Source organism: Giraffa tippelskirchi, chromosome X (assembly GCF_054371585.1).
Source record: "Giraffa tippelskirchi isolate mGirTip1 chromosome X, T2T-mGirTip1v1.2.pri, whole genome shotgun sequence".
Classification (NCBI taxonomy): Eukaryota; Metazoa; Chordata; class Mammalia; order Artiodactyla; family Giraffidae; genus Giraffa; species Giraffa tippelskirchi.
Window position 1 is genome coordinate 140,448,561 of NC_137289.1, and position 25,791 is coordinate 140,474,351.

Sequence of the window (25,791 nt, forward strand, 5' to 3'; positions counted from 1 at the left end):
TGCTGCCCTGCACATCGGATCAGGTACCATCTTTTTAGAGTCCATATATATACGTTAATATATGGTATTTGTCTTTCTTTCTTAGTTCACTCTGTGTAATAGGCTCTGAGTTCATCCACCTCATTAGAACTGACTCAAATGCCCATTTTTATAAATGAGTAATATTCCATTGTGTATATGTACCACAAATGTCTGTTTAGGTCTTCTGCCCACTTTTTGATTGGGTTATTCACTTTTCTTGTATTGAGCCGCATGAACTGCTTGTATATTTTAGAGATTTCAGTTGTTTTGTTTGCTATTATTTCCTCCCATTCTGAGGGCTGTCCTCTCACTTGCTGAGTTTCCTTCGTTGTGCAAAAAGCTTTTAAGTTCAACCAGTTCCCATCTGTTCACCTTTTATTTCCATTACTCTGGGCAGTGGATCATAGAGGATCTTGCTGTGATTTATGTCAGAGAGTGCCCTGCACAGGCCTTCTTTAAGTGCAATGAGCAGGGGCTACTCTCTGGTTGCAGTACGCAGGCTTCTCATTGTGGTGGCTTCTCTTGTTGCAGAGCACGGGCTCTAGGACATGGGCTCAGTAGCTGTGGCACAGGGGCTTAGTTGGTCCGCAGCATGTGGGATCTTCCCGGATCAGGGATCAGACCCATCTCCTGCATGGCAGGTGGATTCTTTACCACTGAGCCACCACGGAAGCCCCAGGTTTTTAACTTTCTCTGAAACTTTTCCTTTTTTATGTTTATTCAACATTCGTCAATAAGAATTTTAGTACATATACTAATAGCCAACTACTGTCATATTCTGAGCTGCTTGTATCTAGTATTTTTAACTACTTAAAAACATTTAACATTTGTTTCCCTACAGCAAACTCTATATTCTTAAAAATTTTCCTTTCAACAGGATTGTCTCAAAAGTTGCCAGATACCACCTCTGAGTAATCAGCAATTGCAGACCCACAAGTGGAAGTCTCTTGATAATGGTTGTCAGTGGTTTCATCCAATACAACCCAAGTGATTCTAGCTGAGGAAGTCTGGCTTCTTTGCGGAAGCATATCCCAAACTACAAACCTAAACAGTTAATTCTCGTTGACTATATCTGTCAGAGGACTATAGACTAATTTTTATGGTATCAAGAATATAAATAAGTACATGTTTCTTACAAGAACTGTGTTAATTCTGCTCCCCTTTATGAAATAAAGGCTTTTTGAAAAACCTGAAAGGTTCAGGAAGCAAACACTGTGGAGTGTTCTGATAGTCAGCCATCTGTCCCTTTCAAGTAACCACGTTCTGTGAACAGTCCTGCCGGTACAGCAGAATCCAGGCAGGATTGATCAATAAAGTTCCAAAAGTTATACTCAGAGAACACAATTTTATAAAGATTGACCCTTTAATTAAGACAAAAACATGTATTATATGTTGAGATGATTTAAACAACATGAGACTTTAAGGTGAAGGGGCTTCTGACAGTCATTGATACTTAAAGGATGAAAGACCCTGCTTTCTACAAAAACCATGATGTGAAATTTAGGAAACCATTATTAAATGTGGCATAGATTTTTTTCAAAAAAGGCCCCAAAGAAAAACAAATATTTTTACACAGTATTTCTCAGTGTCAAACTGTGTGACGCTTACTCATTTTATCTTTTGGCTTCCAGATGGAATTTTAGAAAATATCTGCAAGAAAATAGTTCAGAAAGTGCTTCCTCTTAAGTTCTTTGGTACAATTTGGTCATTTTGATAGTTATTAATCCATTAAGAACTTTAACATATATGTATCAACAAAAATGCAAGAAGTACAAATGTTTAGAAAACCACAATTGAAGAATATATTATATTTCTGACCTCACAGAAAACTGCACTCTAAGATTTTGTGTTTCTGAAACATGTCTGTACCGACTACCAGAAAGATGTCTGTACTGACTATAAGAACATCTCCAACTAGATTTATATTAAAGGAACATTACCTAAAACATCCCTTTTTGATTATTAGAATAAATGTCCTATGTCCTTTTTTTTAAGTAGAAGAGGCAAGTTTCAGCTTGAAAAAAGAATAATTTTGAATTTAATAAAGTTATACTCCTTTGTGCCTTCTGATTCAGCGAGTCTCAACATCTAGAATTTAATGTCAGTTATAGAATGTTAAGGTTTATTTTTTTATTTCAGGAGACAGTTAATTTTCCTCCTTCAGCATTTCTTCTATTTCCTTATCCCAGTTTTCATCTCGTTTCTCTGATTCTGCCACCACTTCATATTCCTGAAGTTCCTGTTGTAGTTCTTTCTCCCAATCTACAGAATCCTCTAAAAGAAACAAATGAGATAAAAAAGATTCTGAATTCATCACGGTGGTCTGAACAATGCAGTCCACTATAATTACCTGTGTTACGGTGGTCTGAACAATGCAGTCCACTATAATTACCTGTGTTAAGTCCTAACCACAGAAATATTTATTGTCTCAGGCTTCGTTCAGCACTGTGTATGCTAAGAAACTGAACAGATTTTAACTGTGACTGAAGAGAAATATCATAACAGAGATACATTTATTAAATGCAGAAGCAAAGGGATCAGATGTTGTCAGTAAATTTTGCGTGTTATTTTTCTTTATGTAGGCCTCTGATTTTCTTTCTATTTAAATAGATAACTGATAATTAATACTGGCAGCAAAACCAGCTAATGTTTCTAGAGCACTCACTCAGCCAGGCGAGGGCTAAGCACTCTTTGCATATCACTCTTTAACCTTAGAACAATCCATGGACTAGGGACACAGTTATACACATTTGACAGATGGGGAAATGGAGGTTTAGAGGTTAAGTGACTTGTCCAAGATCACAGAGCGTGACAGTGACAGACATACGGATGGAACCTGATCTGCAGGTGGTTCACCTCTGGGAGGCCAGCTTTATCACCAGTGCTTTCTGCACAACGGTGGGAACAGCTGTCTTCCCCGATGGTAAGTCTCTGAAAGCTTCATGAATGATGAAGCCTTTGTTTGTCATCCAACAGGAAGCCAGCAATCTGTCCTGATGTGCCAAAGAAAGCAGCCCCATCATTTGCACTATTTTCCTACATCACCTTAAATTAATTTGGTTTTTAAAAGGCAGCCTGCTTCTTCCCAGAAGTGATGTGCTTGTGGCACACAGCAGCTGGAAAAAGAGTCTTAAACCTACAGTATAAACTCCAGCAGGATGCAGCCTTTGAAAGCAGATGGCCGGAGGGCAGCATCTCCACAGAAAGGGGTGGCTTTGGTGCCCACTCCTGGCCACATATTCTTGGGGCTGAGATGCCTCAGAAGAGTCACTTAACCTCTGTGGTCTCAGTTTCTCCTTTCTACGCTTCTGTGCTTAGGGCCGAGGAATGGGAAGTCTGGTCATGTGTGCCAGAATCCACGTTCTAGTGTGGAACACAGAGCAGTTTTGATGCAAAAGTTACAACATAGTTTTGTATATCTGCTCCAAAATAACAAAATTTTCTAACGTCAACTTTGGCACTGGGGATGAGAACAGTGATGTCATTGGCTTTGTACCTTCCAGTGCGACTGTCCCCTCCTCTTTTTTGTCCAGCACCAGCTGCTCCATTTCCTTCCTCAGATCCTCCTGATCTAAGTTACAGGAATCGAAGGCATCACTGACAAACTCAGAAACACATGGGCTGGTAGAAATCTCCTCTTCATCCTGAAAGGCAATACATGAGCCCTGGAAATGGTTTTTGAAGCGACATACAGAGATTAGAGCTCGTGTTTATGGTCATCTAACAACTTACTGCAGCCTTACTTTCATTCCCCTCCTCCGCTAGTTGGATGGTCGCTGTGCTCCAACTCCTAACCTGCACACTGGCTTGCTGACCACAGGAGTGACCATCTGAGTCTCTCCACTCACTCATGGTTTGGATCACTCCAGTCATTCTGTCTAGTCCCGAAGGATCGCCTCAGGTCTCAGCTGTAGGTCTTTCACCCTTCAAGTACCAGATCCCTCTTCTTCAGAACAGATAAGTCCCGTATACATAAGCAGTTTTGAAATGGTATCTGAGCTAGTTAACAGAGTTACTTCATTTCCAGACATCAACTACTAGGTAAAATGTAAGACTGTATTACCTCTTGAGTTTTAAGCTGAGATTTGATTACGACAGGTGGTGTTTTGGGCCGTACTGCCTCTAAGAAGGGAGAAGAAGAGAGTCAAGAATTACTTGATTTAATTCTGAATACATATGACGATAACAACTAAATTACCCATGAGCATGATGATACTAAGTAATTTTCAGAAATGAGTTTTTAATGTCATGCTTTCTGTTTTTCTGTAATTATCATAGGAACTACCCAGATGAAACCATCTCAACCTCTTTCTTTTGGGGATATTTTTAGTATATATCATCATATTCTAATACCCCTTATGTAAGGTTTCCAGCAGGAAAAAAATTTTGATTAGTAGCAAAATGCATTGAAGAATAATTCTGCTCTTTCTTTTAAGATAATGAGAATTAAGTTAAGTTTTCCTTTTGTCACAAATGCTAGAAAGCACAAAGTATCAATAAAATGTAACGCTCAGTCACAGCGCCTCTTCTGTTAAGCCCATTTTGATACACACACAGTTTTGGGTAAAATGGCATTTTCCAATAAAATTAATAAAGAAGAAATATTAAAGTATGAGATACAACTGGAATTCATATTAACATCTACATGCAAAGCGCCAAATGTTCTTGTGAGAGCAACTTCATTACGTTTCCTGACCCTAAATGCAGTTGTCAGGTGCCTTCCTAGTGGTCCATACAGCCAGTGCCTTAGGATGCACTATTTTATATAATCATTTAAAATTCCATGTATGGATAAGTCTCCAGCTGTAACAGGTACCTATACAAAGCAGGTGTTCATTAAACATTAAAAATATGACACAAGACACATATCTTATTTTAATAATTATTACAGGTATTAAATCAGGGGTCCCCAACCTCTGGCCCATTGACCGGCCCCTTCTGTCAGATCAGCAGCAGCATCAGATTAGAAATAAAGTGCACAATAAATGTAATGCGCTTGAAACATCCTGAAACCATCCTGCCCCCTCTCCGCTCCCGGGGAAAAATTGTCTTCCATGAAACCAGTCTCTGGTGCCAAAAAGGTTGGAGACCACTGTATGAAATCATTGCTGATATTATAAACCACTTTCCCCAACAACCAGGGTAAAACTGTCACAATAAGGAAAAGTCACATGTGTCACTGACTGAGGTCTGGTTCCAGGCTGGCTGGCTGAGCTCAGCTCTACAGACCAGAGAACTGGGGAAATGAGCAGGCTGAATGGAAGACTGAGAACCAAAGGCAAGTGGGGAACTGAGTCAGCGGAGAACAGAAAGCATGAAAAGGGCAAGGAGAGAGATGGGAAGATGACTGGTGATGGAGGGAGAAATAAAAAGAAGAAATAAAAAACCTGAAGAATGAGGAAAAGCAAAGTAAATGAAAACTGAGGGAAGACGGTGGGCAGGGTCAGAGAGAGGGCAACAAGAGAAGAATGAATATCTTCTCTGGAAGGAAAAGGACTTTCCTTAAGATGACGAGGACATTTCTGATATGTCCACAATGACAGGCTCATGAGAATCTCAGAGGAATGTCTGTGACATTTGCCCTGCAGAGTGAAGTCTTGAATATACCTGTCAGTGGCAACTCATTCTGTCTGCCGTGGTTCTTCTCCTCCTTCCCAGCAGCCTGCTGCTGGGCTGCCAGGGCTGTGAGCTGGGCCGACTGCTTAATCAGGGAGACGCGGTAGAAGTAGTTCCTCCAAAACACTTCTTCCTTCACGCTTTCAAAGACAAACAACAACGCACTTGAGAATGCATGCATACATGTGTGCAGGGCTTATCTGTTGCAGTGGAGATTGGAACAGGTGGTTTTTACAGACAGTTTCGAAATCTGAATGAGGCTCAAAGGAAATTCTCATTTGCTTTTGAATTGAAAGCTGAGTAATAGGATAAAAAGAACACTATCTTCTCCACAGCAGCAAAGTTTATAATGCACCAATGAATCCTCAGTGTTTCTTGGTATTTTAAAGATAGTGACACTGCCCTCAGCAGAGGGAAGTGGGGGACTGCTGTCAAAGCACCATGAGCAGCCTGGGAGACTGGAAGCAGAGCCAGGTCCCCACCAATTATTTGCTGTTTACCAAAGGATTAAATGCTTTCAAGAAGTGAGAATAAAGGATTGTGGGTGTTGTTCCTTATGAGAGGACATGTTTGGCAGCTTGCATATAACTAGCAATCAGTAACAGTAATGAAGTGGAAGATGACTGGTAAGAAGACTGAAGTGCAGTTCAACCTGAGAACTTTCAGTGGTTCTCAACTTGGCTGCACACTCGTCACCTGGGGTAAGGTGTTGGCCCCCAAGAAGGGTAAGGTGAGTATCCACATGGCAGTGGCCTGGAATGGTGAGTGACAGCCTGGGCAGGGACAGGAGGGTGTCTAAGCTGGGGAGGTGGTGGTGGTGATAAAGGAAGATTGGTCACTCGCAAAGGGATTGACTGCTTAAATAAAAATACTAAGGATAGTGGAAACTAGGTTTCTCACCATCAGAAAAGGGAGTTACAATCACGGAAAGGGAAAATTCTAGAATGATCCTTGCTGTGAAGTATCACTGTAACCATATGGTTTTTATTCGATAGAGATGCAAACAAGTGCATCTGTGTGTATATGAGCACACTAGCTCTCCCACTGAGTGGGCCAAGGAATAGTGACACCCCAATAACAAAGAGCATGCCTAATGCACACCACTTTCCACTAAAAGGAACCAGAACCCCTGGGATAAATGGCCAATTCCAGGGTTATAGCAATGGAAGTACAAGGTGAGCCTGGAGGACTATCTCATGCTAGAAAGGAAGGACTCAATGAATGAATGGGATGAGTTAAAAAGACATAGAAGCCAGCTTGAATGGGCTTCCACTGGCAAATAGGTGATGATTTGAGCATCAAAACAAATAATGACAGCAATGGATTATAACCATTGCATAAAACAGGACCTTGAGTCCATACAGATATACATAAATATATGAATACATGGAAAATTTGATGAGGAATGACATATTTACAGAGTTTCAAAGCACCTCTCCAGAAAACAGTTATTAATTTCAAAGAGGAAAGGAATAACTTTATAGTTAAGAAGGCTGGCAGACACCACCTTCATCAAGTGGCAGAGACCAACAGTCGCAGTCCCTGCACTCAGGGACAGCTGGTACAGCTGAAAACAGGGGCTCCTGGCTGTACTGAAGCCGCGGGGTTCAGGCTCAACCCGCTGTTCCATCTACAGCCAGCCCAGGCTGAGGAGTCTGCTCACGGCTACTGAGCTGCCCCGCCTCAGTGGCCCAGGGGAGCACACAGCCCCAAAGAATGGGTAAGAGAAGCCTCCAGCATGAACCACAGAACCCAAAGTCAAGATGCAGAGAAGGCAGAGTGAGAAGGGTATCTTAAGAAAGCCAGACTTCATGTCCTCAGAGAACAGGAAGATAACCCCATCATACAAGAAGAGAGAGGCATAAAACAGGAACACTCACGGAACACCAAAGACCACTGACTTTAAAAATGGGGCAGATTCAGAAGAAGGTAGAAAAGGTGAGGAAGAACTCACGGTGGCAGAGGAGAAGAAAGGGGGCCTCTGTTGATCGCCCAGTCACAGAAGACATGATACATGTGCTGGAGCTTAAGGGACAAGCAGGGATTTGTGGAGGGGAGGAGCCTTGGATGGGAAGGAGAAAGAGACCATTGTCATGGAGAGGAGCCCGAGTGGAGAAAAGGCAGCGCCATGTTCTGATGCACCTTGGGGATCTTAGTTTTATTCAGGAGGGTGCAGGTACATGTGTTTTTTTTATAGGAAAATTCTTTCTACCATCTAACTGGGGATAAAAGAGCACATCTCATTTGTACTCCAAAATTCCCCAAAAGTCCACCCTGAGTTTGGATTCTATGGCACCCTGTGTGTGGGGGGGTGGGGGGTGGGTACTGCTAAAGAGCCGTAGAGCCCATTTTCATGAAGAATGTCTGAGAACATCCTGGCCCCCAGCCCACGCCTCTTTCCCATCAGGCTCAAGAGCCCAATGCTTACAGTTTAGGAACAAGGTCAAATCTCATCCTGCTCAGGAGCTCGTCCTCTTGGAGCATGACCAGTGCGACAGGGTAGATCTGATCAAAGTCAAAGTTAAACTGCACCCCGGCTGGAGGGTCACGAAGGAAGTTTCTCTTGTCCTTGGATAAAAAGAGGAAAAATGGGGGAAACCATAGACTGCAATGAATAGGTAACAACGCATCAATGATATGACACATTAAATTCCCTAAATGCTTCAGCCACCAAGTGCAATGAGCTGTCATTAACTTGTCTGCCTTAGAGAGAGTGGAGAATGATCAATCCTTTCATATATTCTTTAACAGTTTCAACTAGAGAGAGCGTCACGGGAGGTCAGGAAATTCAACCATGTAACTTGTTGAAATTACATAATTTGAAACCATAGAAAAAGACTCCTGTTTTAGTATGTGAAAACTAGTGTAAAAGAACTCAAAGTTGGAGTCAGCTAACCATGGTGGTCTTATCAGAAAAGTAAAACCCATGACCCAAAGTCATTTCTCAAGTGTACACAAACCACACTTTAGTTCCATACCTTCTGATGGGCCCACGCTCTGCCTGAAATCTCTGTTAAGCTCTGAAGGTCAGTCCCTGCAGTGAGGGCATGAGAATGCAAGGGTGACTGAGAGAGACACAGTGCAGCTTCTCTGCAGAGTGCCAGGCAGGGAAAGGCTTGTTGTTGGTTCACTTGGGGAACCTTGGCTGAGCACGTGTTAGGACCAGGGCCCCCACCCGACACTCCAAGTCTCCCCCTTCTGGGGATAAGCAAGCAGATGTGTGATATCAACGTCCAGTTTGACTCTAAGGTGGTCATCAAAATACATGGTGTCCACAATGAGCTTGGAATTGGACCTCAGGCCTTTAGGGATTTACTAATGGGAAGAAAAAAAAATCTTAAATGCCCTGGGGCAGTGTAAGGGAGGGAAAGCCCAGCTCTACATTTGTTTTCTAGACCAAGGTTCCATTTACGACTTTGGTTAAACAAAAGTAGGTTAAAAATAAAGCTTGAAAATCACTGGTATAGTGAAAGCCTTATTTGTTGCATCCCATGCCACGTAGATGCTGGGTGCTGAAGACAGAGCTCAAAGCCAGCCTCTGCTGAGAGTTCATAGCCCAGAAGAGACAAAGATAAGGACTGAGGGTCGCATCTGAGAGTATCGGTTTCCATACCTGCACAGTGGTGATAAAAGCCCCTACCTACCTCACAGACATACCAGGAGGCTCAAAAGAGATAATGTGTGAGAAAGTACTTCCTGAAACTGTCAGGTGCTACAGGATTCTTAGGTGGTAACACTCTAATATTTTGGGGGCAGCATATGGAGTTTTATTTCTTTCAATTTCAGTTTCAGAGAAATATATACAGTAGTTAAAGAGCAAAATTAGAATATGATCGTTTCATTTGGAAGAATTAGAATGCTACCTAGAAACTTCTTAATAGCACATCTCAAAAGACTGTCTTAAAAGAAGATTGTCTTAATAACAAAAAAATCCTTTAATTATTTTGTGAAACAGACTAGAAAAGCAAATTTAAAGACATTGAAAAAAATAGTGAAAGTTGATGTGTACATTCCTAACATCTCAAAATATTTTAAAAATTGTATAGAAGAAAAACATTCTGCTAAGGGTGAAGTCATGATAAGAAGAAAGTATTTCGTTATAGGGTATCACAAGATACTTACAGCTGACAGGGCCAAGATTTGTTGTTGAATTGTTTCCTCATCATTACTATCAACCCATGGTGGCACTGCTACTTCTAAAAGGTTTTTAATGGCAAAGAAGTAAAAACAGGTTACAAGGGTTACACTGCGACACCAGAAACTAACACAACATTGTAAAGCAACTATATACTACAATTAAAAAGGGGGGAGGGGAGGGGGTTACACTGCCATCTGTGGCTTGAAAGAATGAAAAAGTTTCCACATAACCATTTTAGCAATTCACTAATAAGTTCCAAATACAAACACTCATTGTAATCCTCAGAGTTAATGTACGAATCTTATGCATGTATGCATTTGGTAAAAACTGACTTGCATTATACAATGGAAAAGTTGAACAATGCCTTGACTAGGTGACCAAAATCAACATCACCCAGGAGAGAGAGATGGCCACTGTAGGCCTCCAGATGTGATCTCCTGAGAAGGATTCATCATGTAGGTGGTCTTCTGGCCAAGCATGCATAATCTGAATCTGATTATGAGGAAATATCAGACCAAGCCCAGATATTCTAAAAGAAGGAGCACAACAGAAAGTGCAGTACTGCATCCAAGACTGGATGCTGTACTGAGGGGGAAAAATGTATAAAGGATGTTACTGGGTCAAGTGACAAAATTAGACTATGAATATTATGTCAATGTTAAATTTCCTAAAGCTGGTAACTGTACCATTGGTGATTATATAAGAGAATATCTCTAATTCTTAGGAAATGCATACTGAATGGAATGGAAAAATAAAAGTGAACCTGCCTCCAAACCTTTCACTCCCAATCCATCCACAGTTCCCATCTCAGAGGCACCAACTAGCTCCTATACCAAGTCCCTGAGCCAGGGTCAACTTTACTGCTTCCCACGAATCACCAGGTTACACTGCCCTGTACAGTAGCTGACTTGTCCCAAAGAGTCGCTTCCCAGTTTTGGGTACCTAGGGGCAACAATGCCTGACGGGAACTCAGCACAGGACTAACTAGTTCTTTTTGAATTTGTGGTACTGCTCAAACCAACTGAAATATTTTACACTACTTTTGCCAGATTCAAAGATATGAGGCCAGTTTTGTGTCTGAAAACCATCAAACAGTAAAAGCGGGCATTCTGAGATCTTGCAACTGCAAACATTTAAACAAACATCTGTCAGTAAAGAAATGTGTTGAGTAAGTTCTCCAACACCCTGTGATTTTTCACAGCCCCCTGTCACTTCCGTGGAAAGCCCTTCCTTTTTTTCAGGAAGGGAGCCAACATTTGCTAAGTGCCCGCTAGGTATACATCAGAGACTCTGCTGGACATGTGAGAAAGTAAAAAAGAAAAGCCCACTCTCTCTCCTTCAGAGCCAGCTCCCCAGAAGGGCTACCTCACCCACATCCTAGCCACGGGGAGAGATTTCCTTCAAGTTCTGAAGGTTTGTCTCCACTAGTCCTTGTGCTACCTGAAAGATGGGGGCCTAACTTGGACATTTTTGTAATCTCATAGCCTTAGTGGGCTGTCAAGCACATAACCAGTGTTCAGTAAAATTTGGTAGGCAAGTAAGTCACGTAGAAACCTATACCATACCTGATTTTTTTGTATTCTGCTCCTCAACAAATTTTTTCTGTTCCTTCTGAAAATCTCCTATAATTGTCTGTTAAAAAATACAGAGTTAAATTACTTTTCAAAAGCTTATTATTAGATAAGAATTACATTCGAGATTGTGAAGTTCATTTGGGACATGTTATTCATTTTCTTCAAATAACGAGAGAAAAAAGTGGTATGTCTTCCCTTCCCCAATAAGAGGGAATCTTCAACATTTCTGAACTCTTAAGTGTTCAACTGCCTTTATGATAGACGATCTTTTCAAATGCAAAAATAAAAGGAGTTAAAGTCAGAATTTTTATGTTATTCTATAAAACAATAAAAGACAGGTCAAATCTCATTCTAACAAATAGTACACACAATGAAAATATCTAAATAACAAGCTGTCTTAAGTTTAATTGATGACCTCCTTAGTTCAAACAGTTACCAACAGAAATGAAATTCCCTAGGCCTGTACCCTACCATTGCAAAAAATGAACAAATTCACTCTCTAGAGTCTTAAAAGGTTGTTCCTATTGGTCCAGGACTTTTAAAATGATTCAGCTGAATGAACTCAAATGATTCAAAGGCATAAATGTATTCTGAAATGGTTATAGTTGAAAATTAAACTCACAACATGAAAAGCTTAGTATTACCCAAAATCATCAACGTATTTTGGAATATATTTAAATAAAAACAAAGGTTATTTAAATCAGGTAACTTATAGCTACTTATTATACAAAAAGGAGAGGGGAGAGGGAAAAAAACAAGAATCTCAACATTTTTATCAGAATGATACCCTATTTGGGTTAATAAAGTTCATAAGAAGGGACAATTACATTAGCTGCTAATGAATTTCATAACCTTATATTTCCAAAAGATATTTAAATGTACCTTATCAATGATGTCATCTATCTTTCCTTCTTCTACTGATTTCTTTATTGTTTGTGCTGTTTCAGCAACTGATTCAGTTATTTTTTTTGTAGCAGCAGTTGCAAAGTTAAACAGATAGTCTGTAAAGAATAAAAAAGAGTCTATGCTCCATTCAAGTGTGATGGTTATTATATTTGTAAATTTCTCCCTTAAATAGTGCTTGTAAGACTAAAACCACAGGACGCGTTTCTTGTTAATTGGGACTTAAAACTCAAGGAGTGAGAAGCACCAATAGTGCTCCACTTTCTCAGTGGACAGGCCTTTAATTCACACTGAGCCTTTAATTCACTGCTTTCAAAGACTGTTAGCATGCTCCTCAGTTCACCCCAGTAGCTGTTTCAAAATTATCTTGCCCTTCTCCAGCCTCTAGTTCTAATTTATCTCAGCAAGTAATCTCCGAGTCCTACTTTACAATAAGATCAAGGCTCCTTACTTTCCTTCCTTTCTAGACCCTAAGTATCCCATCTTAATTTTCTCCTTTCCTCTTGTTCAAAAAAAGAAGAAAAAAAGCCCCTCCTCTCCTAGATTAACTCATCCCATGATAAATCTGGGGGAGTTTTTAATAAACAGAAATCTTGGCAAGCCCTAATGTAAATACTCTTCACTAATAATAATGAGCAAATATGTGGAATGAAATTCAAATTGGAACATACAAACTTCACAAGACAAAACAAAAACACAAAATTAACTTTTCTAAAGACCTGAAAACACATTTGTTATCAGGGCTCTTTTTGCACTACGATGTAAAGGCATACTTGTGGATAAATAACATTTTGAAGTTCACATTCTACAGAATTTGGGCTGCAGGAAGCGACCTCAGGAAGGTCGTGGTGGGGGATGCTCCCAGGCAACTGGCTTTCAAATTTCATCTCACAGAAAATGCTCCAAAATCTAGGGCGGTCTTCCTCTGTGAGACGCACCCGCTGAGAGGGCAGGTGGGCTGACTCGCAACACCGGCAGGGAGAAGACCCTGAGAAGAACACCCCAGGGAGCCCAGCACACCTGATTAAATCCTCACTCTGTGGCTGGTACCACGGAAAATCAAGTGACATCTCGCCCACTTACCACCTCCTTTACCACTAAACAGTTTCCCTTTTCCCACTGTGTCTGGGGTTGTCCATCTGTTCCTGGTATTAACATCCATTGTGACTATACCTCAGGACACTCCTTGTCCCTGGTCTCTTTCTCTCTCACCATTCTCCCCCTTCATATGACCACAAGAAATTCTTCAGTATCTCCAAGGAAGCCCCAAATATGTCATTTCTTGGTTTGAAACACTTTTATTGGCCACCCTCTCTTTACCCAGCTAACTCTACACATCCTGTGAACCTCTACTTACACATCACTTCTCAGCAAATGGACCTCGGCTCCTTGGCCAGCATAGGTGTCCCCAAGAGGGGTTCCCTCACTACCTGTGTTGCCAGATCAACAATACCCATGACACTATATCCATTACATGGTGAATATGTCCTCTCAGCTAGACTGAAGACCCATCCTAAGCCCCACTGGGGCAGGGACCGAGGCTGTCTGATTCAGTGTATCCCCAGAAAGTGACCAGTAAGTACTTGCTGAGTGCATGAATGGGGTGTGACTAAATGCTGAGCTTTAGGGAGACCCCTGATTTCCTTTTGGCTATGACTAGCTTATTTACCCAGAGCAGTATGATAAAATGAGAATACAGCCACATTACTTTGTAAAAATATTCTCTGCAGATAGACAAATCCGAACTTCTAAAAGAACAGGGTTCCCTTGAAGATTTTCTCAGGAATACCTTTTGAATTATTGATAGATTTGTCATTTTGGGCTTTTTTTGGATCTTTGTTCCCTGACCAGGGATGAAACCCATACCCCCTGCATTAGAAATGCAGAGTCTTAACCACTGGACTGCCAGGGAAGTCCCGAGAATGCACAGTTCTTGCCCTCAAAGGATGTCCATTGATAAACAAATAAACCAACAAAGAAAGATTGAAAGGCAACAGGAGGAGCAAGATTATTCATTAAACAGAGGCTCTCCAAAAGGGAGGGATGTCTCCCAAGAGTTAATTACTGAGAGGCCTGGATTCCTAAGTCAGGAGGGGTCAGTGGGAGACAGGACAAGAGATTCTCAAAAGAGATGCGCATAAAGACTAGAAGTCTGGAATTGGGCAGAGACTGGCTGACACCAAGTTAAAGACAGAAAAATTGAGACGCAGGTAAGAGTTAACAGGAAGTAACAGGAGTACAATGTCCACTTCAGGGACTTAGGCACAGGAGGGGGTCTGAACTGAAGCCCAAAGAAAAGATAGTCTAAGTAAAATGTCCGCAAGTGAATAGACACAGCAACTTTCTGGAAGGAGGGGGCAGATCGCTAATATCTTACCTTCATTTTCATCATGTCACAAGCATCCCAGGAAGAGTAGGTATAATTAGCCTAGTTTACAGATAGGAAAGCTGAGGCACAGAGGATAAATGACTTGTCCATGAAGATGGGGCAGACCTTGTTGCCTAGCCAATAGCCTATCCTCTTCCTCCTTGCCAAAGAAACTCCAATTTCGGTTGGTGTTCATGAAACCTGGGGGTAGTCTTGGTCCTCTCTGTTAAAGCCTGTTTGTTGGACTTACTGTAATTTGCAAATGACATCACAGTAAAGGCAGTAAGAAGTACAAGGAACTCAAACACAGGCTACCTGCCTCTAAATGGCAAGCTGGTGCCCCAAAGAAACTAATCTACTCAGTGGGAGTCAGGCACAGAGATGTTTAACTAAAGTTTCAAAACAGAGATGGCTTTTTTTTTTAAAGAATATACCTCTTAGGATCACTATGTAAAACAAAAAATATTTGATTGTCTCTCATCTTTTTGAGGGGTTGTGTACAAGCTACGACCTTTACATCTTTTTAAAATCAAATGAATTCCCTGGTGGTCCAGTGATTAAGACCCCTGCAGTGGTCTATCCTAGGTCAGGGAAGTAAGATCCCATAATGCTGCATGGCTTGGCCAAAAAATAAATAAATAAACAAACTTCAGAGCCAAATGAGCTCTAATTTATTTGGAAACTTTGCATTCACAATGTGTGTGTGGGCAGGGAAGTCTTTCATCTAACCTTAGCCTCCTAAACCTAAAGAAAGTCCGGTGAGGAAAGAAGAGATGGCAGTATTTAGTTTCAAAGTTTTCATATTGAAAACATACTTACTATAAGTATTCGGAAGTCTTTATTACTAAATATAAACATGAAGCTTCAATAAAGCCCTGAGTTTTAAGAAGTCACTTTTGATACTCTTCTGAAGATAAACGAAAATGGTTCTCTATGTTCTACGAAATCAAGGAAACAAACATACCCAGCCTTTCCTAACGTGGTCCCACTTTTATTTATCCCAGCTACTTAACATAGCCTCTCTGCTCTAGTCAAATTCATCTTCTCACATCTCTCAAATATTCCAAGCTCATTTCTTCCCCAATTTTCCACAGAGGAAATAGTTGTTCCCTCTTAAGTGATTTCAGTGCACAGCACTTAGTTTTATTTTTCTTGTGCACTGTTTAGAGGCTTGGGGCTGATAGTGTGTACTGCCACGATGTGAGATGATGCCTGTTCTCCCTGCCTCTCCACCCCACTTTTTGAACATTAAACTTTTTGAACATTAGAGCCTTTCCTATTCAAATATGTGTTTCTCCACTCTCAGGCTCCAGCCTGCCCTATGCTCTTGCCTTTCAGTATCTTAAACTAAATCCTTTAAAACTGTTTGCTAAATTTCATATCTCCCACTTGTAGTGTCTGCTTTAGGGCCACCTTCTCAAAGACATTTTGATTATTTAAGCCTGCCAAGGTCTTTCCAGACGCAGAATTACTACAGCTTGTGTTTATTTTGCATGTTTATTACTTATACCCTCCTCCTGAACTAGACTGTAAGCTGGGAAAGAGCATGGGTTTTGAAATTAGTCCCAGATTCAAATTTTACTTCTACCATTTACATATCAGCCTAACTTTGGGCCACTAACTCTGAGCTCGTTCTCCCAACTCACTGGGGTGTTTTAACAGATGAGACATCGTTCACAAAACATCTAGTGCTGAAACCTGGAACACAGACAATAGTTGGCAATTAATTACTTTCCCGCCTTAAGGAAAAAGGTCCAGCTGCACCTAAAAGGACACAGCCTACTTGTCACAGGCCTTTAGTAACTCTTCCTCAATTTAACTGGGACGACACATTCTGATTTAAGGGCAAAAAGCTCCTCAAAGTCCCCTGTCCTCTCTGGCTGGGAGGCCGTGGAGGTGAAAGTTGGCGAGTTCAATAAAAAAGATCCCCCGTCAAACCTAAAGATGTCGGGCCCCATTGCTTTACTGAGCCTCTGCTCTCAGTGTTGACACACTCTGCAAAGAGTGACATGTCACTAGCCACTAGGGACTTCAAGCACAGGGTTTGACTACTAGATGAGGCTTCGGTCTTGCCCAGATCCTCACCAACCTCTCCGGTACTGTGAGGACCGACTGATCGACAGACACACCTTCCCCTCCCCACCCCACACTCCCGATCATTGGTGGTCCACACCCAGGGGCGGCAGGAGGGATGCGGGCGCTCTCTGAAACTCTGTTGGTCCCGGGGGAGACTCACTGCCGAGGCCCTTGGCCTGATGAAGGAGCTCTTGGTTCCTGGCTAGCTGTGGCTCCCCCTCCGCTGACTCCGCCACCGCCTCGGAGCGCTGATCGGGTGGAGCGCGTCCCCTGGGCTGTCCGTCTCCCTGGGACTGCCGGCCACCCGCTGCCGGCTGCTCCAAGCCAAACCAGCTGCTCAAACCCTGGAACATCCCGTCAGCGGGGCCGCCACCGCGGTCCGGGTCACGGGAGACCCTTGAGCGTGCCGCCTACTCTCAATTCCGCAAGAAGTATCTCCCAGGAAGATAGCAGGAAGGGCAACCCGGAGCCGCGGCTCCGTCCGTTGCCCCGCCTACACGACAACTCCGCCACCGGCCGCGCTGGCGTCACTTCCGGACAAAGGCCCCGCCCTCCCCTTATTTCGTAACTCGATTACGCGCGTGGAAACCGGACAAAGGGTTTTCCCCACGTCGCCCAACCCCGCCCCTTTTCCTTCGTCCCCGGGATTTTGTAGGTTCCTGATGTAGGGTAGGAGAAGGCAATGGCAACCCACTCCAGTACTCTTGCCTGGAAAATCCCATGGACGGGGGAGCCTGGTGGGCTGCAGTCCATGGGGTCGCGAAGAGTCGGACACAACTGAGTGACTTCACTTTCACTTTCCTGCATTGGAGAAGGAGATGGCAACCCACTCCAGTGTTCTTGCCTAGAGAATCCCAGGGACGGGGGAGCCTGGTGGGCTGCCGTCTATGGGGACAGAGTCGGACATGACTGAAGCGACTTCGCAGCAGCAGCAGCAGCAGCAGATGTAGGGTAGTCAACAGCGTTTTTGTTACCCAGAGCCGCTTAGCTGGCGACTTAGCCTCGCCTTTTCAGGTTCAGCTGGGCTGGCCCCTTGAAAATGGATGTCTTTAAGTTCTTCCTGAGTGAGTGAGTGAAAGTCGCGTAGTCGTGGCCGACTCTTTGCGACCCCATGGACTGTATAGTCCATGGAATTCTCCAGGCCAGAATACTGGAATGGGTAACCTTTCCCTTCTCCCAGGGGATCAAACCCAGGTCTCCCGCATTGCAGGCGGATTCTTTACCAGCTGAACCACAAGGGGAGCCCAAGAGTACTGGAGTGGATCTTCCCGACCCAGGAATCGAACTTGGGTCTGATTCATTGCAGGCGGATTCTACCAACTGAAATATCAGGGAAGCCCTAAGCTCTTCCTGAGTCCACATCAAACCTAGCTCAGGATGGAGGAAACTATTATAGGACACATCAGGATATAAGGAGCAGAATTTAGGCTGTGAGAAACCACAGGCAGACGACCTCGTTTTTTCAAATAAATTGTAAGGAAAGGGAAAGGGGACTCTACAGAGTAAGAATGGCTTAAGAGAGGACCCATGGCAACTTGTGGATTTTATTTAGATCCTCAAACACAACGGGGAAAACTTTTTGACGTAAGAATTGGAAATTTGGGCACTGCTTAGTTCATGAGATTAAGAAACTAAGTTCAAAAAGTTCTTATTGTGGTTGTTCTTTTAGTCACTAAGTCGTGTCCAACTGTTTTGCAACCCCATGGACTGTAGCCCGCCAGGCTCCTCTGTCCAAGCGATTCCCAGGCAAGAATAATGGAGTGGGTTGCCACTTCCTTCTCCAGGGGATCTTATTGACCCAGGGATCAAACCCACATTCCCTGCATTGGCAGGCAGATGCTTTACCACTGAATCACCAGGGAAGCCCCTAATTGTGGTAGATAAACAAAATTTACCACTGTAACCAGTTTTTAAGTGTACAATTAAATAGTATTAACTACATACACATTGTTGTGGAACCAGTCTGCACAATTCTTTTTCTGTTGCAAAACTGAAATTCTTTACCCACTAAACAAGGACCCAATCTCCCTTTCCCCTAGTCCCTGGCAACAAAACTACTTTCTGTCTCTGATTTTTGATTACTCCAGGAACTTCATATAAGTGGAATTATGGCACCCCACTCCAGTACTCTTGCCTGGAAAATCCCATGGACGGGGAGCCTGGTGGGCTGCAGTCCATGGGGTCGCAAAGAGCTGGACACGACTGAGCGACTTAACTTTCACTTTTCACTTTCAAGCACTGGAGAAGGAAATCGCAACCCACTCCAGTGTTCTTGCCTGGAGAATCCCAGTGATGGAGGAGCCTGGTAGGCTACCATCTATGGGGTCACACAGAGTCAGACACGACTGAAGCAACTTAGCAGCAGCAGCAGCAGCAGCAGCAGCATACCACAACTGTCTTTGTGACTGGCTCATTTCATCGAGCAAATGTCCCCGAGGTTCATCCATGTTGTAGCATGTGTTAGAACTTCCTTAATATTCTGGCTTAAAAGGCTACTTTCAACACTCCTTGATATAAATTGTAGCAATATTTTTTTTATCTGTCTCCTAAGGCAAAGGAAACAAAAACAAAAATAAACAAATGGGACCTAATTAAACTTAAAAGCTTTTGTACAGCAAAGAAAACCATCCACAAAGTGAAAAGACAATCTACTGAATGGGAGAATATATTTGCAAGGGGCATGACTGATAAGGGATTAATATCCAAAATACAAAAACAGCTTATACAACTTAATATCAAAAACAGACACACAACCTGATTAAAAAATAGGCAGAAGACTTGAATAGACATTTTTCCAAAGAAGACATACAGATGGCCAACAGGCATATGAAAAGATACTCAACGTCTCTAATTATCAGAGAAATGTAAATCAAAATCACAATGAAGTATCAATTCACACGTGTCAGAATGGCTATCATCAAAATGACCACAAATAACAAATGTTGGTGAGGATGTGGAGAAAAGGGAATGCTTGTACACTGTTGTTGGGAATGGAAACTGGTGAAGCCACTGTGGAAAACAGTATGGAGGTTCCTCAAAAAACTAAAAATAGAACTACCATGTGATCCTGCAATTCCTTTCCTGAGTATATATCCAAATAAAAGGAAAACAGTAATTTAAAAAGATACATGCACCCCAATGTTCATGCCAGTATTGTTTACAATTGCTACGGTATGGCAGCAACCTGTGTCCATCAACATATGAATGAATAAAGATGTGGTATGTATACACATACACACACACACACCCCCCCCAGAATACTACTCAGCCATAAAAAAGAATGGAATTTTGCTATCTGAGCAACATGGATGGACCTGGAGGATATTGTGCTTACTGAAATAAACCAGATGTGGAAAGACAAATACTGTATGTCATCACTTATATGTGAAATCTAAATATTGAAATCATTGAATATAATGAAAAAAGCTATCTTGAAAAAGGCTGAATAGTATTCCATTGTATGTATACTCCACATTTTATTTACCCATTTATGTGTGATGAACATATGGATTATTAATTTTTAAATTGTGCTAATTTTATTGTGTGTATGTGTTTAAAAGAGTTGGAGTTTACATGTTATTGTGGGAAAATTAAATATATAGAAAACCAACCTAAAAGCTGAGCTTCAACAGTTATCAGTCCCTGGCCAGGTTTGTATCATCTGTATCCCCACCTATTTCCCCCTTTCCTGTATTCATTTGAAGCAAATGCCAGACATCCTGTTACAATTGTCCTGAAGGGTAGAATTCTTCAAAATAAAAGATTATAAAAGAGCGTGAGCAGTCAACTTAATAACAGATTTTTCTTTTTTTGCCATGCGGCTGGTGGGATCTTAGTTGACCAGGGATTGAGCCTGTGTCCTCTGCAGTGCAAGTGTGGAGTCTTAACCACTGAACTGCCAGGGAATTCCTTTTCTCATGAAAAAAAAAAATTTTTATCCCCAATGCTACATAAGCACCTGGTGAGGGAGGACACACTCTGATCCCACACGAGTCAGTCAGTCTTACTCATGTTATCAAATTTGTTTTTCTCCTCAAATCTTTTCCCATTCTGGATTAATGATACTGTAGTTATAATAATTCCTTTGTATTCACAGAGTATCTATCATCTGTTGGCCTCGTAGATTAATAGAATTAAGATGAGGCCTTATATCCTGTGATGAAGAGTCTGGCTTTGGGGACAGACTTTTTGGTCAGGGCATTTCACAACTCTAAGCCTCAGATTCTGCAGTATAAAAAAGGGGATCTTAATAACTGTCCTGGTTGTAAAAAGGAAATGAAATACTGAAATGTAGAAGGAAGCCTTACATATGTGGCAGTAAGTATTAAGTATTACCATCGATGTGAACCTGTTTCACAAGCATCCTTTGTGCTGGGTCGTCTGGAAGACTTGTTTTACAACAAAGTCCTCTGTGCTTCCTGCATTTTTATACGGTGTTTCCTCCTTAAAAAAAGAAAAAAATTGAATTTTGCCAACCATCCCTCTACCTTCCTTGTTGCTGTTATCTACTAGCTTCCTCATTGCTCCTCCACATTCACCGAAGATCTGGTTCCTTGGCCTCGATTGACTCCTCCAATTGTTGACATCCTTCTGGGGGTCCTCAGTGTCCCCCACACTGGCCTGGTGAGCCCTAGGCCCAATTCCAGTGATGCCCATCTCACTTGACTCCATTTCAGGGTCAGACCCTAAACTGGATCATCTCCTGGAATTTCTTCCCCTTTGACATCGCTGACACCCACAGTCTGGTGACAACTCCTCAGTCCCTTCATCCTCACAGGCCCTCATCTTTTGGTCTATCTCTCTTTTTTTTTTTTGGCAGTGCTGTGTTGCACGTGGGATTTCATTTCCCCAAACAGGGATCAAACCCCCGCCCCTTGCACTGAAAACGCGGAATCTTAACCACTGGACCACCAGGGAAGTCAGCATCTCTTTCCTTAGTTCCAGTTTACCTGCTCCCTGCTCCTCTCCCTTCCTTTCTTCTGGGGACTAGGCCCCTGGTGCATCACCATCGTCACATTCTTTCAGTGCCCTTAACATCCTTACTCTCATCCTTCTACTCAGTCAGCAAATTCTGGTTTTATCACAATATCAGTATTTATATGTCGACCTATAGATACCTTGCACAACTATAGCTGGAGCTCATTGTACAGTAATGGTTTCTAGACTCCACTGGGTCTTCGGTGATGCTCGTCTCACTGGGCCCTCGAGTGACTCACCTGGCTGGCTAGTCAAAATTTTCACCAGTTTCCCAGCCCTTCCATCTCACTCCCAACCCTCCTGTTGTCCCCAGTTAGATCCTTTCTCCTTCAGTGGTTTGTGTACGCTCTTCCCTTCGCCTTAATAACCTCCTGTGTCCTTTCTGCAGCAAGGCACCAACCATCCTCTTTAAAAAGTCACTCGGCGAAGCCCTGATTGTCGTCTCCCTACCCCCTAGCATTTTTAATTTTTTAATTTTAATGTTTGCTACACGCGTACTGGTCAGGAGCCTTACTGATTCCACTAGAGGTGTAGCCCTCTCCGCATATCGTGAGCCCCTCACAGGGCCGCACTCCGTCTGACCGTCGTCCTCCGCTTGGCGCTCCCGCAGTTCCTCTTCGCGACCCAGAAGCCCTTTCCGGCGTCGAGAGCCTGACGCGAGGACCCGAGCAGGCTCTGGGCGTGCCGAGGGGCCGGGGCGCCGGGACGTGGCGTTCACCCGCGTCCCCGAGGTGCCGGTGCTCAGCCAGGCGCGGAGGGGAGGGGCAGTCCCCGGGGCTGAGCCAGGCCTGGGGCCGAGTGCGTCCAGGGCGGAGGGTGACGGGAAGCCGCCGGCGCCAGAGGACTCGCTTTTGGGCCGCTTGTTTCGGAGCGTGGCACAAACCCGGGTGCCAACCCCTAGCTCACCGGAGTGAGTCAGCGGGGCCCGCGGCGGCCGGAGAGGGGAAGGTGGGCTAGGAGGGCGCCGCGCACCCCGAGGCCCGCGCGGGAGGCGGGAGGGACCTGAGGGCGGTTCGGGACACCCCTGGCGGCTGCCTCTTCTTCAGCCGACAGGTGAGCGCGGGCAGGCCTTGAGGCGGAGCCCGGCGGCTCCACCAGCCGTCCTCGGCGCCGCCGGCTCACAGGTAATCCCCCGCCGGGGCCTCCGCGCCGGGGCCGCCCGCCTGCCCGCGCCCCAGGCCCGGCGCGCACGTGGGGCCGAGCGCCTTTGTCCCCTCCGAGGGCGGCCGCTGCGCGCGTCCCGGCACCCCGCGCGCTCTGCCCGCGGGCCGACAGCGGCCGGGCGGGGCCGGGGCCCTGCGAGCTCGCCCTGGGGCGGCCAGCGGCCCGGGCTCCGGAGCGCCGCGTCCCCAGGCGGCGCTTCTGCGCGCACTTGGCCTCGGAATCGGGCGCCGGGGCCCGCCGCGCCCCTAGCCCGGTTTCTCCCGGGCCCCGGGAGCCCCGAGATGGCGCTGGCGGAAGTGCAGCCCAGCGCCGAGGGAGAGGGCCTTTCTGTCCCCTCCTCCGCCCCGCGACCCTCTCGTTTCCCGGTTCCTAGCTGGTTAGGGCTCGCTGAGCCCGAGTCTGCTGCTGCTACAACGTAGCTTTCTTTCTGCAACAGTTTCTCCACATATGCTGCCTAATTTACATTCAATAAATGCCCCCATTTTAAGTGTGCAGATAAGGGATTTTGACAAATTATACACCTGCGTAACCACTACCCAAACGTAGACCTAGATCATTTCCATCACTCCAGAAAGTTCCCTCGTGCTCTTCTCCAGTCAATCCACAACCGCCCTCACCCCTTGATTTTCATCAGAACTTAGTGTTGCCAGTTCTAGAATTTCCATAAAGTGGGCTCATTCAGTAAGTATTCTTTTGTTTTTGACTGCTTTCTAAATGGCCGTCATCGAGAAGGTGTCTCTTGTTGCCTCTGATGTTTTTTTTTTTTTCAGTTGCTCTAGTCCTGCGCTGTCCAGTGTGGTAGCCACTCGCAGCATGTGACTCTTGAGAGCAGGAAATGTGGCAAGTGTGTGAACTGAGATGTGCTTTGAGTAGACACACCTAATTTCGAAAGACAGTACCAAAAAAAAAAAGGATGTAAATTATCTCACCAAAATATTCTTACGTTGATTATGTGTTGAATGATAGTATTTTGGATACATTGGGTTAAATAAGATATTATTAAAATGACCTTAATCTGTTTCTTTTTATTTTTTTAATATGGCGACTGGAAAATTTAAAATTACACAAATGTTACGTTTTTATTGGATAGCGGACAGCTCTACACACCCCTATTTTACAGACAGTTGGTTCTGCTCACTGCGTATGAGTCAATGTAACTAATGTAATTCACAAAAGTAAAAAAGTACTGATTCTAGAAGGAGCGTGAAGAATCTACTTTTTCTACTGTTTTAAAATTTTGCTTCAAACTTACTTGTTTGCTTAAAAGAGATGGAAAGGACTAGGTGTCTCCTTGATATTAAGTTATATTTTCTATTTTTAAGTTACATTTTCAAAAAGAGCTTTGCAAAATATCTGATGTGCTTAAACAGTTATCTTGTGCTTTTGAAAATGTGGAAAACTGATAATTACCTGTAACCCAACCACCTAAATATATTAAAATGTATCATTTTAGTGTGACTTGAGCAGTCTTAATTTTAAAAAGCAGTTGAGATAATGTCTTATATAATAGATAATATAATGCTTATAATATAAGCATATTTTACATGAAAGAGTCTTAGGGTTTCTGACAACCACATAATGTACCTTCTCATGAATACTCTTCCGTTTTTATGGCCATTTTCCATGTTGCTAACTTTTACAAATGGGAAGTCATTTTAATAGTGTGACAGTGCTGGAATAAGGTAGTTACAGTGCCGCTTATTTGCCCCTTCATCCCACAGGAAAGGTGAAAACCAGGAGGGCAGGAACCTTGATTTTACATTCACCCCCATACACACAGGATCTGGGAACACATCAAGCATGTAATTGTCCTTGAGGAAGAAAATTTTCTTCTGTCCTTCTAAGTTCTTCTGACTGACTTAAAAATTAGATTGACATGAGACAGATTCATAGGAGAAAATAAAAAAAAAAGTTTAATAATTCTTGAGAGAGACTCAGGAAAACTGAGTCACTTGCCAAAAGGGTTGAAACCCTCGCCTTTAATAGCACCTTCAGCTCAAGATGAAAGAGGATGTTGGAGGTAGTGTTTTGGGAAGACTTGAAGAGGGAAGAAGGCAATTAATTTGGAGACAGAAAGGCAAATATTTCCCTAAACAAACGTGTGCTGGGCCAGGCAGAGACAGTGGGACCCAGAGTAGATTCTGATCTCAAAGAGTTTCTGACACTACATCTAGCTCATAGTCTCTGAAAATATTGGGTTGACCAGAAAGTTTGTTTGGGTTTTTCCATCAACTGTTATAGAAAAACCTGAAGGAGTTTTTTTTTGCCAATCCATATCTCTGGTGATAGCTCTATTCTGGGAACAGGTTCTTTATCTAAATTCCTTAGGCGGCAAGGGGGGGCAGTAAAAAAGAAAGACTTACTGAGTCCTTGTTTCTTAAAAATAATCAAATTAATCCTCATGCCAAGGAGGCACATTTTTGGGGTGGCAGATTTTCCTCCCCTACCTAACAGATTTTCAATAAACATTTGTTAGCTGACTGAATCAGTGCGTAGGTGGCTCTGAAAAATAAGAGCTAACCTTCACTCAGCACTTGGGTGCTCTCTTCGGAAATGCCTACACAACTCTATAAGGCAGGCACCGGTATTATTTCTGTGTACTGCCCAGGTGGAGAAAATAAAAGTTTGCAAAAGTTGGAGAAAGTGCCCAGGGTCATAGCTGTGAGGGACAGAGTCAGCACTTGAACTTGGGCTGTCTGACTCCAGAGGAGGGGCATTAATCAAAATAGAAAAAAATCAACAGTGGGATGAGTAACGGAAGACTGTGATGAAATTCCCACTCTACCAACTACCTGGGCTAGTAGGAGGGGTAAGAGGAAGATTTAGATACATTTTGGATCCATAGAAGGAGCATTCTGGGTTTGGACTGAGAATCTTGTAGGCTAAATCTAGTTCAGGTGAGTGGGTAGATGGCCAGGTGGCTAGTAAAGAGGAACGATGACATTGAATGTGAT

General features: G+C 43.3%; 2 protein-coding genes across 12 annotated transcripts in view; one reads left to right on the top strand and one right to left on the bottom strand.

Moving 5' to 3' along the window:
• Window positions 1-1,365: 1,365 nt before the first annotated feature.
• On the bottom strand, window positions 1,366-22,292 carry SYAP1 (synapse associated protein 1). 3 transcript variants are annotated; one of them, XM_081564741.1, is made up of 10 exons: window positions 22,188-22,292; window positions 21,032-21,139; window positions 12,232-12,350; window positions 11,341-11,407; window positions 9,760-9,833; window positions 8,066-8,205; window positions 5,629-5,777; window positions 4,085-4,143; window positions 3,518-3,665; window positions 1,366-2,295 (listed from the first exon to the last, which is right to left on the bottom strand). In XM_081564741.1, the coding sequence occupies exons 2-10, from the start codon at window positions 21,057-21,059 to the stop codon at window positions 2,168-2,170; spliced, it is 912 nt and encodes a 303-aa protein (XP_081420867.1). In that variant the 5' UTR covers window positions 21,060-21,139; window positions 22,188-22,292; the 3' UTR covers window positions 1,366-2,167. The 3 variants fall into 3 exon arrangements, with proteins under 3 accessions (XP_081420867.1, XP_081420866.1, XP_081420865.1); XM_081564740.1 differs by lacking the exons at window positions 21,032-21,139; window positions 22,188-22,292 and adding an exon at window positions 16,857-17,172; XM_081564739.1 differs by lacking the exons at window positions 21,032-21,139; window positions 22,188-22,292 and adding an exon at window positions 16,794-17,172.
• A 132-nt stretch (window positions 22,293-22,424) lies between these two features.
• CTPS2 (CTP synthase 2) overlaps window positions 22,425-25,791 on the top strand; it is a 114,475-nt gene continuing 111,108 nt past the window's right edge. For 3 of the 9 annotated variants that reach the window (XM_081564730.1, XM_081564734.1, XM_081564738.1), the window contains exon 1: window positions 22,425-22,621. The gene's annotated coding sequence lies outside the window, so the exon portion shown is untranslated. Of the gene's footprint in view, window positions 22,798-25,791 lie in introns of all 9 variants that reach the window. The other 6 variants (XM_081564729.1, XM_081564733.1, XM_081564737.1 and 3 more) reach the window with 3 other exon arrangements.